Source organism: Anabrus simplex, chromosome 3 (genome assembly GCF_040414725.1).
Source record: "Anabrus simplex isolate iqAnaSimp1 chromosome 3, ASM4041472v1, whole genome shotgun sequence".
Classification (NCBI taxonomy): Eukaryota; Metazoa; Arthropoda; class Insecta; order Orthoptera; family Tettigoniidae; genus Anabrus; species Anabrus simplex.
Window position 1 is genome coordinate 328,559,682 of NC_090267.1, and position 13,697 is coordinate 328,573,378.

Below are 13,697 nucleotides of genomic sequence, written 5' to 3' on the forward strand. Positions count from 1 at the left end.
CGGAACTGTTATCAATGTCTATCTACAACGTTTCATGACATAACCTCACATGCAATACGATCATTCAACTACGTAAATAATAATAATACTAATACTAAATGGATGTACATCACTTCATAGCTATACATACAAGTAATAATAATAATAATAATAATAATAATAATAATAATAATAATAATAATAATAATAATAATAATAACAACCATAATCGTAAAATAATAATAATAACCATAATAATTTGAGCTCGATATCTGCATTAGTTACCCATGGGTGAGAGCAGATTGTTTTCAAGTTATACCTGTTAACACTCTTGCATCAGGTTAAGCGTCAGGTATAAGCTTTGTGAAATAGGTATGGGTGCAAGGATTTGAAAGGAATCACTATGGCCTATTGATAAGGTAAGCATAAGCATGGAGTGAAAATGGGGAACCACAGAAAACCATTCGCAGGTTCCCCGACTTTAGGACTCACATCCACTATTTCCCAAATCCCAAGCTTGCGAGTTAGCTAACCCGACACACCAAAGCACATGGCTAAACTGGTTGAACAAATACATATTGCTAATAAAAATTAAAAACTATAATTTGGAAACTAAGCATGCCAGGATTTGTTGCAAGGCCATAGCAGTACGCTAGCATAGCGAAGACAAAAGCTCACTGGTCTGCCGGCCTGGCATAGGAAGTCATATAACACCTCTCGGTGGTACTTAGTACCCCTTATGGCCTCATGAGGAACTCACTCAGTGGTGGAGGTGGTGGTGATTATTATTTTAAGAGGAAGTACAACTGGGTAACATCCTCTATATAACACTAATCAAAGAGAAAAATGGAAGGGATGCAATACTTCAAAAAAGGAAGATATCAGCCAGAGAAAGACAAGGGCCACAAAGGGCATAAAAATGAAAGACACTCTAGCCCTCGAATGCACTAATAGTGTGCGGTTCAGAAAAGAACAAGAGTTGACCAAGTGAGGTCACATAGGATAGATGAAAGTGAGGAGCCTGGCACAAGTAAGTGGAAACAATGGCAGGACTCAGCTATGGGCCCCCTGGGCACCAACCCATTCAGCGGTACAACGTACTGCTCTGGCAGCCAACAGGTTAAATAAGATTGACAGGACACTTGGCTGAATGATTAAACCGTTGCTTTTTTCCCTGATTCTTTAGACTGTTAATTAAGCAAGTTAGTGTTACTAAAAATAAAGCTGCTTCTAATTAGTAAAAGCTGTGGATTTGTGTGTTCACGTAAATTTTGTTCAGAAATGATTCTGCATATGAATGTTCACAAATTCTAAATGTACAGCTTTCACAAAATATTTTATTCAGTTCGCCTCAAAAATTCCGTCTTTAAAAAATCAACCTCTCAATAATTTAAACTTTGTTGGAGATGCCATGAATTTCAAGTTATAGAGAATCAGCTATATAAAATTTGTGATTCACTGATAGAGACCACAAATTAATAGAAATGTGTATATGTAAATGAATATAAAGTTTAATATGGTTGTTTTCATATGCTGCTCCTATGCATTGTACACAGTACTCATCTAAAAAATTTTAACTCTGACGGCATGTACCTTGTGATTAAAAGGTGTGTATCAGTTATGTTTCACATGTTCAATTCTGTTATTCCAGTTCACGATCTTACATTTCTATGTCTGTTAATGTTTATGGTTTTTTTCTTTTTTTTTGCTTTACATCGCACCGACACAGATAGGTCCTATGGCGACAATGGGATAGGAAAGGCCTAGGAGTGGGAAGGAAGCGCCCATGGCCTTCATTAAGGTACAGCCCCAGCATTTGCCTGGTGCGAAAATGGGAAACCACAGAAAACCATCTTCAGGGCTGCCGACAGTGGGGTTGGAACCCACTATCTCCCTGATGCAAGCTCACAGCTGCGCGCCCCTAATCGCACGGCCAACTCACCCGGTGGTCATTGTTTTTATGAAGTAGATAGATATATTCCCCTTTCATTATATACCTTGTTTTTATTATGTAATTTACACTCGGTAACACTCAGTATTTTGTGAAAGCTGTACATTTAGAATTTGTCCCTTCTCCATGGTATTAACTGATGTGTCTAAGCTGACTAAAACTTACTGTGTTTTCAGGTATACTATTTATCCAGTGACCAAGGCACAACTACTGTCATCCCCATGGGCAGACAATACTATCCTCCTGGTGGTAAATGGCTGTGTACCAGATGATGTAGCACCACTGTTCATGAGCTACCTGTTGGGAGGTGGACGTATGTTGTGTCTCTGCTCTGACTTCCTTCATCTGGTGCTTCCCACCTTCCGCACAGCTGAAGTGCGGGAACGAGAATTGGTGCGCTTTTCATATGGACGTTGGCGCCAAGTCCGCATGATGCACCACATCTTCTGCTACCAGGCATCTCCAGCACGGTCTCGTTTCGGTAGCAAGGAGGCTGATGATGTACCTAGTAATGGTGGCAGGTAAGGGAAAATATTCTTTGAATTCATTTGAAAACCCATTTAGACTGTTTTATGGTAAATTTATTTGATACTCCTTTTATAGGACTTAAGACATTTTGTGGTTACCAGAAGGCAGACTTGCTTCTGTACAGTATAATCATTTACAGTTTGGTATAGTGCAGGGTGACCCAAAGTCTGTTAACATTTGACAAGGCAATGCAATACTTCACAGAATATTGGAGGCAGAGAGGTAATAATTGACACACGTGATTGACATGACATAGGGTTTCATTGACAAAAAAATAAAGTACACAAAATGACCAACAGATGGTGCTTCATGCGATACACAAGCAATAATTAGCATAACAATCGAGGCTTAGCAAATACAATGTTCTTTATAACACGTGCTAAACATGTCGCCATCATTCGTCAACAATAACTGTAGTTGAGAGACAGTGTTGTGAACAACACTGTACAGCAGATCTGTAGGTATGGTGAGAAATTGCTGTCGGATGTTGTCTTTTAGCATACCTAATGAGATCAGACGATCGCGGTAGACTTGCGAATTCAGGTAACCCCACAACCAATAATCACATGGATTGAGGTTGGGGGACCAGCGAGGCCAAGCATGACATGCCGCAATTGCAGGCACATTTGACTCCCTCTCTCACTACAGCTCCTTTTATCATAGGATATAAACTTCATGGTTCTGATCTGTATTGAATTGTACTGAATTGTTGAAATGTTGTAATGGTCCACCTTTTAATACTATAATATGCAATATTCTAAATTACATTAATTAGGGACTAGATTCAGCTGGGGCTAGCCATCCTTAGCCTTAATGTAAAACATCTAATAACTAAACATATGTACATGCACACAATTGACATAAAACAAATGAAACAAATATATACAAATTGACATTAAAAACTGGGATGAAATTATGAATAAATATGAAAATAACTAGGTTCTGAATTCTTGCATCTTGAATATGCTCATCATCGAGACTCTGTCATGTATTAATATTATTAACATTACTGAAAGCTGCTACATACATGTAGATCAATATTTCAACCCAAATCATGATCTTAATGAAATTTCAGAAAAGCCAAATATCCTTTTTGACCTTCTAATTCCCGTTTTCAGAAATGTCATACCGACAAATCATAATTCAATTTTTCATAATATTCACAGCACCTTTCCTCAGCAGCCATCCTTTTTTCCACATCCTTCAGCCCTGCCTTAATTCCCCCCTTTCCCCTGCCCTCTCCCCAATGACCTCACGCCTTGCCCCACCCTCTCCCCTGCCCCGCCTCTCCCTCCTTGCCTGCCCCTTCCTTTTCATTTGAATCTCACAACAGTTACTCTGAAGCACACACAACAATAGGCCACACATCACATGCCGTATTGAGAGATAAGTCTCATATAACCTATGCCATCTAACTAACACACTCTCTCATTCAATTCATTACTTAAATTTATCTCATTTATTCAGGTTAACTTCATGGGCACCACAATGAATTGCAAATTTTTTTACAGACACAATGTATCTGTTTTATCCACATCTTCATGTGCCGTCCTGATAATGTCCAACAACATTTCAGCATGATTTAACAAGCACCATGAGAGCATCTCATTTTATTACTTTGATTGATGTTGAAACAACATCTTGCAGTTCTCCGTCAGCTGGTGGTTATTTACAGTGGCATCCAATGATTTGCATACGGCTAACACCACTCAAACAGATTTGGTGATGAAGTACGGGATCTACATTAGCAGTGTTAGAACTAACAGTTCTGTGAATATTAATACATGAAAGAGTCTCGATAATGAGCATACTTAAGATGCAAGAATTTAGAACCTAGTTATTTTCAAATTTACTCATAATATCATCCCAATTTTTAATGTCAATTTGTATATATTTGTTTCATTTGTTTTATGTCAATTGTGTGCATGTACATTTGTTTAGTTATTAGATGTTTTACATTAAGGCTGAAGATGGCCAGCCCCAGCTAAAACTAGTCCCTAATTAATTGTAATTTAGAATATTGCATATTATAGTATTGAAAGGTGGACCATTACAACATTAATTTAATAGCTCCTTTTATACCGTACATGGGTCTCATGCAGCATCACCGACATGTTGCTGTCCAGCGCCATCTGTTGGCCTCTTTGTATACTCATTATTGGTGTCAGTAAAACTCTATATCATTTCAAGCATGTGTGGCAATTTGTACCTGACGTGTTACTGTCCAGTGCCATATGTTGGTCATTTTGTGTACTTTATTTTGGTGTCAAAACCTATATCATGTCAGTCATATATGTCAGTTATTACCATTCTACCTCCAATGTTCCTTGAAGTATTGATTGCTTCGTCAAATGTTAACACACTTTTGGGTCATCCTGTATATTGCTATGCTTTATAGGACAGAAGGCATGCGATAGGAGTACAATCCATCACCGTGGTGCTTGGACTGGTATATTGTATGTCATTTGATAGTTGGTGAATGCATATAAGTGTCTTGATTGGACTTCGTGTATTGACATTGCACATAGGCTAGGCTGCTAATAGCAAGACAGTATTAACATGGAGTTTGAATGTTGCATCATAGTGAGTGTCCAAAGAAAGGGACATCCTATTTCTGAAGTTGTATAGATATTCAATATTCTGTATTTTGTATTTTGTGATACACAGTGTTATGTGTACCAATAAAACTTGTGGAAAACTTTACCATTCATCATAGACGTGGGTGCTGAATGTCTGAGACCAGCGGCATGTGGTTGAAGGCAACTGACAGCCCGCACTGGTTCAAGTGGCATCAGATATAAATGCTGGAGCTACCAGATGTGGATCCAGACATTCATTAGTGTCCATAGGGTACAGAAGCAGATGACACATTAGTGGTAGTAGTAATTATTGTTTTAAGAGGTAATATAGCTGAGCAACAGAGACTGTCTGGCTGAGATGGTAAAGGCGTGCTTTGTTCACCTAGAAGGATGTGGGTTCAATTGACCATCAGGAAGCATATCATAGGTAATATCTTCCATATTGAAGAGCAATATTATGTAAAACAAGTCCGGCCCCGCGGCGAAGGGTTCAACGCATCCGCCTGTCTCCCGGTGGCCCCAGGTTCGATTCCTGACCGAGTCAGGATTTTTTTATTGTACATGATTAATATCCCTGGCCTGGGGACTGGGTGTTTGTGTCATCCTTAATGTCCCTTTCCTCACATTAAACATTTTATACTTCTGCAATTGCCAAATACACACAGTTTCATAACATATGGTACAAAGTAGGGGCAAAAAGTCTTTTTAGGTCGACGCCCCAAATAAATAGCATTTAAAAAAATGTAAAACAAAAGCTAAAGGTTTCCATCTATTCAATACTATTTATTGTAACCTGAAAAAAGTTACATATATTTGATGAAACTAGTTTTGGTTTTGCTAGAGACCATCATCAGTCAAAATCAATAAAAGATAAGGCAAGACATGAATTATAGAAAAAATTTATGAAGCAAGTGTGTGTTGTTGAAATTCAATGCAAGATAAGTAAAGATATGGATGTTTTACACTCATCACAATCACATGGCTTATGTAGAACTTCCAATTGGAGGAATGCACTTCACAGAAGACTAGGTGAAACCCTTAAAATAATAGCACTTGAAGAATCTTCTAGAATTCAGTTCAGCTGAAACAGGTGTGAACAGAATGATTTATTTATTTATTTATTTATTTATTTATTTATTTATTTATTTATTTATTTATTTATTTATTTATTTATTTATTTATTTATATATTTATTTATTTATTTATTTATTTATTTATTTATTTATTTTTCTTTCTTTCTTTCTTTCTTTCTTTCTTTCTTTGTAGGTGGTGAAGTTAGGGCTCTTGGCCCTCTCTTACACTTAACCACTGTAGTGATACATCATTGAGAGCAGAGTTTGAGTACATATTATATAGTAAATAATAACCTACACAAAAATACATTACACGTTTCTAACTCACATTCATTCGATCATTCATTCATTCATTCCAGTCATACAAGTTAGTCAGCTGCATTCAGCAGGTAGTCTCGGCAAGCAGTCTTAAATTTAAGTAATGAGGTGGAATTTCTGACACTGACAGGCAGGGAATTCCAAAGTCTAGAACCCGCCACAACAAAGGAATTGTTGTACATAGAGGAGCGGTGAACAGGAATAGAAAGGGAGGAACCAGAGTGGGTATTACTGCTGTGAAAGGAGGACAAATACTTAAGCTGGGATGAAATGTATAGTGGTCTGTCTTCAGAGAGCAGTCTGTATATCTGTATCAGTATGTGATACATTCGTCGTTTGTCAGGTTTCAGCCACGAAATAGTGTGATAGTATGGGGTGACGAGTATCAAAACTCAGACTGTATATAAATCTAAGGCAACAATTAAGCGCTCGCTGAAGTTTCGAAGTCTGCTCTTTTGTTGTGTCTACCAGAATGACGTCACAGTAGTCGAGGACGGGAAGCACTAGCGTTTGTATGATGTTGATAGGAAAGTGTTGAGATGTTCATTTGTTTCCAATATGGATCATTGAAAAAGTTGAAAGAGCAAAATCAAAGAAATAGAATAGTGCTGAGTTGTAGATGGGAGGTATTGTGTAGCCTAAGGTGGGGCTGAGCGATGTGGAATGGTAGGTGATTGCTGGAGGGAATTTAGAGAAAAATAAAAAAAAGGGGATTTAGAGTACTTAATTTATTTTTATTAAAAATAGGAATTAATAGATCTAGTAAAGATTTGTTTTTTCTGATATCTCATTAAAGTTGAAATTGGAATTAAAGAATTGATTCAAGTGGTTGAAACAATTTTCAAAGCTATTGAGCAGAGAGCCCTAATTAACCATTTTAAATATTTTTAGATCTTTATCAATATTCGTGAATTTATGGTTTGAGTCCATCATATATTTTTGCATAGCTGAAAATCTATTATATTTACATGAATTTACATGTTCTAAGTACCTCGCGTCAAAGTTGTTTGGCCGATGTAGGTAGAGCCCTGCGCGGATATACAAAATTTTATTCGCATCTGCACTTCCTTCATCCGCATCCCCATCAGCAAATGGTGATCCGCATCCGCAATTAGTTATCCGCCGATATTGTGAATTTTTAACTACAGTACATTTACACCCAAACTATTGAAATGGATAGATCTGTTAACAGAATACAATTGGCCTGATACCTGGCACCAGACGCCCCCCACCCCCACAACCACAGGTTTATGAGGAATTTTCTCTTGCGACAATTACCAATGTATTTAACTTTGTTCCTTCCATTTATTGTGGGCAGGAGCCAGTTAGGGTATGGTCAGATTTACGGCTTTATGGTCTCGAGACTCTTCATATACAGAAGAAGTCTGTTGTGCTATTTACCAACTGATGAGCCCAACTTAGCACACTGGGGCGAAATGCTGGCAACCAGGAATGAGTTAGCTGTGGAAAATTTATGATGTCCAATAATGGACCAACTATATTGGTATTATAAATTTACTCATTCAGAACAAATTTATCAGGTCCCCTATGGGAATCAACATCTACATCATCTCTACAATAAGACGATCCATCAGGAAAATATTCTTGCTTACTATAAAACTGTTACTTTCACTCAGCGTCAGATATAACTGGCTGCCGCTACACGCACGTCTCACTATCCGGGTTTGGCCAACTTCAATGGCTAGCGATGTATAGGTCTAATCATGGATGTTGGAGGTCAACGAACACGTTCATTGCACCGTGGTATGGTAATTCCGCCCTTGCGTATTTTGTGCACATACCTCACAATTTCATCTTCGACTTCTTTAAAGCATCCATATTGTGGACCAATGAATGTATTTTTTTGTACAGTATGCATTTTTAAGCTGTCTTTGTCTTCACGCTAATGCCAAATATTGGCTTTAGTTAGGCTTATGCTGTATTTTCTTGCTTCTGCACAATTATTATATATTTCCGAGTGTTTAATAACCATTAACTCAAAATTGGTATCATATCGACGAGAACCCATTGCAAATTTGCCGGCAATATCTGATCCATGTATCTTTACAATACGACGATCCGTCATGAAAATATTCCTGCTATCTTTAAAACTTAATTTTACTAAGCTTCAGGTACAGTAGACACGTTATAACTCTGCTACTGAGTAGCAGTGGCCTTTCTAAGAATTCAAAGGCTCGCATTTTTTTATACCATTCTGCAGATTTGAGAAACGATTGTGTATAGGCTAAGAGAATGTTATTCCCTCTTCATTATTTCCTAGATACCATGACAGTACACATGGGGACTGTAGAACCGATTGTCGCAGCTGACGATGTATAATAAAGAGATGGTTGCTTATTATCAATGAGTTTTGTGTGCAAGCATGCGCGGGGGTGAAAAGAAGCAGTGTGATTACTGCGGTAGTTGCCTGTGGTGTTCATTAGTGTTAGGCCACAAATGAAAGATGACCCTTGATTTTTCACTAAAGATTCTGAGAAAAAATTGTTGTCTTGGATTTGGAGAAATACATTATCACTCCAGCAGCTTCTGTGGCAAACATTTCAGTTTTCTTCTTCAAACGGCATCACCTAACCTAACCGTATATGTATCATGAAAACATATTTCAAATGCATGTAGAGAAATGATAAGGTCTTCGCTAAAAATTACATGGGAATAGCCTTTCTGAAATGTAACTAGGCGTGAGAAAATAACTATCCTCTGAAATCAGTGATGTACTCTGCCATATCGTGAGGTGTATCACATTCTTTCTCAATTTCAGTATATAACATTGGAAATGAAGAGATCGTTTACTTCAGCCTTTATTTTTAATGAGTTAACTACTGCTATCGGCCACGTTATTTACGTGTTTATTACGAAAACATGTTATCCTCTTTCATTTTGAATTTTCTTTAGGACAGCAGTCGACGGGTATTACTAATCGACTCCAACATTGCCTTCAAATGTCGACGAGAGAGCTTGCAAATCCACATAGCGAGAAACGAGAGAACTATACCGTACTGAAGATGATCAATCACATTTTTTTGGCAAACATTTAAGTTTTCTTATTCAAACAGCATCACCCTTCTCGCTATAAATTTACATGATAATAGACTTTCCGTTTAACAGACGCGAGAAAATATAAACTAATCTCTGAAATCAATGTTGCACGCTGCCATATCTTGAGGTGTATTCCATCCTTACTTAATTGCAGTATTTAGCATTAAAATTCAGTGATCGTTTACTCAACCTTTATTTTTAATGAATTAACAACTGTTATCGGACCTGTTATTTACGCATTTATTATGCAAAAAGTTCTCTTTCATTTTGAATTTTCTTCACGGAACAGCAGTTGACGGGTAATACTAATCGACCCTGACATCACCTTCGAATGTTGACGAGAGAACTTGCTAGTGGACATAGTGTAAAAACGATACCGAAGGTGATCGATCGCATGCAGTCGCTCACAAATATCGGTAACGGAAAAAATCGCTCGTAATAACAGATGCGTCAGTGATAGGGCTCTTGCTGTAACCGAAGGGTAATACATACACAGTTTAATATAGGGATTTTGAAGGGACAGACAAAAACTGTCGTTATAACGGGGTTTTCGTTATATGCCATTCTCGCTATAGCGGACTTCTACTGTATCACCATTCTCCCATACCACAGTCAAGGATCGCCTAACCACAAGCAAAAATAAGAGTATACCTGAGTGAAAGTTAATAAATTTCATTGTTTAGAAATTATCAGCAAAATTGTTCACACTGCCACACAGATTTCATCTGCAAATACACTAACTTCACGGATATCTGCATCTGTGCAGGGCTCTAGATATAGGTGAATGTACCGCTACTTCATTTAAGCATATAAACACCTCATCATTGTGTAGAATTGATGCATTTTTATTGTCTGCTTTGAAAGTTATTTTTATTACATGTTGTTTGAAAATGTCAGAAATCTGGTGTATCTGTGGATTAGTGGAAAATTTTTCGTTAGTTTTTTCTTCTTTAGTGAGGGTAGTGTAAAGTTGATGTCTGACTTTATTTCATATTCCTTTTCTGAAATGTTTGTTATATCCGTTGGTCTTGGCTATGTTTCTGATGGTGTTTAATTCATGTATAAGTTTTTTTTTTTTTTTTTTACATTGGGATATTAAATGTATCCCTATATCTGAAGTTTGTTCCATTATACAACAGAATCTGAAAATTAAGTAAACTTGAAAATCTTGAATTTACTTCTATTTGAAAATTTGTTTCAAATAACAATTATTTTAGTTTTAACAACACTATATACCAAAAAAAAAAATGGTCTAGCAATGGGGTCACCGGCCTCAGGTATCTTAGCAGAAATCTACCTTGATAATTTAGAACATACCAGAATTTTTAACAGTAATACAGTAGACGTCCGCTATAGCGAGTATGGCATATAACGAGAACTTCGTTATAGCGACGACTTTTTTCGGTCCCTTCAAAATTCCTATATTAAATTGTGTATCGTCCTTCGGTTACAGCGAGAACCCTATCACTGGCGCATCCGTTATTACGAGCGATTAAGCGCGCGTGATTTTTTCCGTTACCAATATTTATGCACCCCAGCGATGATATTGCATGCGATCGATTACCTTCGGCATCGTTTCCTCGCTATGTGCACTAGCGATTTCTCTCGTCGACATTCGAAGGCGATGTCGGAGTCGATTAATAATATCCGTCGACAGCTGTTCCGTAAAGAAAATTCGAAATGAAAGAGAGCGTATTTTCGTAATAAACGCGTAAATAACGTGTCCGATAACGGTTGTTAACTCGTTAAAAATTAAGGCTGACTAAATTAACCCGCGGAAATAAAGAATAATTGTGCAGCTGCATAAAAAATGAAATACGGCGTGACGAAAGTAAATGTTTGGCGTCTAAAAATAGTCTAAAAATGCGTAGGCCTGTATGATTTTACAAACTTCTTTTTGAGCCTGATTGAAATTTTTTGAAGGAAAAAGTGGGGTTCATCTTGGATTCGGAGAAATACGGAACTATATTTTTTTCAGAATGAAATTAAACATACACTTTTACGTAGTATCGGATTACGAAAAATAACAAACAAGTAAGCCGTAGTGTGGATATCATCTGCGGAAACGCAAGTTTTTGAACAAACTGATTGCCGTTTCATACCGATTTTAAAGTGCATGAAGGGTTTTCCGACTTTTATGCAAAAATCGGATATAACGACAATCCGTTATAGCTAGTAAATTTTTCGCCGTTATGAAGTCTCGCTATAATGGACTTCTACTGTATTTTCAACAACATTCAATTTTGGGCCAGATACATAGACGATACTATAGTTATAATGGATGAGAACTTAGTCGACGCTAATGCCACCCTTTCAAACTTAAACACACTTGATTCATACATCAAATTCACTCTAGAATCAGAAACTGAATATAAAATTATTTTTTAGACTTAACAATCTCAAGACACCACAATTCCCTTAGCTACAAAATTTATAGAAAACCTATACACACCACAAATATCATTCATCAAGACTCTTTACATCCACAAGTCCTCAAACGTGCTGCATACTACAGCATGCTTCATCGTGCATTCAATATCCCAATGTTAAAAATATATCTTATACTTGAATTAAACACCATCAGAAACATAGCCAAGGCCAACGGATATAATAATCATTTCATTGAAGGAATAATAAATAGAGTCAGGCATCGACTTTCCACTACCCTCACTAAAGAAGAAAAAAACTAACCAAACCTTATTTTCCACTTTCACTTTTAATAATCCACAGATACACACCAAATTTCTAACATATCAAAAAAAAAAAAACATGATATAAAAATATATTTTAAAACAGATAATAGTAACGCATCAATTCTACACAACACAAACTGAGCAAATTACAATAATAAATTCTATAAAGCAAGAGTTTATATGCTTAATGTAGCAGCTGTCCGTCCATCTATACCGGCCAAAACGGTAGAAACTTTGACGGGAGGTACTTAGAATATGTAAATTCATGTATGTATAATTGATTTTCAGCTATGGGAAAACATACGATGGACTCAGACCATAAATTCACAAATATTGATCAAGATCTAAAAATCTCTGCCTGATCCATCCACCCGGATCAATTCTTTAGTCCCAATTTCAACTTTAATGAGTTATGCGAAAAACCAGACCCTTTATTTGATCTATTAATTCCTATTTTCAATAAAAAGAAATTAATTACCCTAGACCCCCTTTTTTATTTTTCTCTAAATTCCCTCCAGTAATCACCCACCATTCCACATCCCTCAGCCCCACCTTGGGCTACACTACACCTCCCATCTACAACTCAGCTCTATTCTATTTCTTTGCTTTTGCTCTTTCAACTTTTTCAATGATCCATATTGGAAACAAATGAACATCTCAACACTTTCCCATCAACATGATTCTCTTCACACTTGTTTCAGCTGAACTGAATTCTAGAAGATTCTTCAAGTGCTAGTATTTAAGTATTTTACCTGGTCTTCTGTGAAGTGCATTCTTCAGATTGGAAGAAAACTGAGAACTTATACAAGACATGTGATTGTGATGAATGTAAAACATCCAAATCTTTACTTGTCTTGCACTGAATTTCTACAACACATGCTTGCTTCATAAATTAATACTAAATGGATGTAAACACTTCATAGCCATACCCCATAAGTAATAATAATAATAATAATAATAATAATAATAATAATAATAATAATAATAATAATAATAATAATAATAATAATAATAATCAATATTTGCATTATTTACCATCCGATTTGAGCACCATGTAGGCCAGTCTACTGAAGTTCATCTTGAAAAGCAGAACATCTATGCGCCCACCATTCCGTTCTACAAAAATAAATACCAGCTGAATGAAGTAAAGATTATCGGCCTAATGATTGGTGCTCGTGGCACAATACCTGCCTTGTTCGTAGAATTCTGGAAAAAGTTCGACCTGCCTATGAACAGCATTGAAAGAATAGTTACCACCACCATACGTGGATCTGTACAAATCCTGAAATATCACCTGTTCGGACCTCCATAATCTAAGAAATCCGTATTATCACTATATTTCTATGTGATAAAAACTTTCTCTATCCTGATATGCTTTACTTTGTCCATTGTGGCAACCCGTAATTGCGGGAAGTCGTTGATTCGTTCAATAAATATATATATATATATATATATTCCAAGTCATATTAGACAATTACCATGACGAATAGAATACCAAGTGAGATCACTCACCGAGTTC

The 13,697-nt window shown here is 36.7% G+C and overlaps 1 protein-coding gene across 1 annotated transcript in view; it reads left to right on the forward strand.

Annotated features, from left to right (window-relative positions):
* Window positions 1-13,697, forward strand: part of Hcs (holocarboxylase synthetase-like protein) — a 307,518-nt gene that overhangs the window by 195,753 nt on the left and 98,068 nt on the right. Inside the window, exon 11 of the mRNA XM_068226846.1 lies at window positions 2,107-2,444. Within this exon, the coding sequence (XP_068082947.1) occupies window positions 2,107-2,444 (338 nt within the window). The remainder of the gene's footprint in view (window positions 1-2,106; window positions 2,445-13,697) is intronic.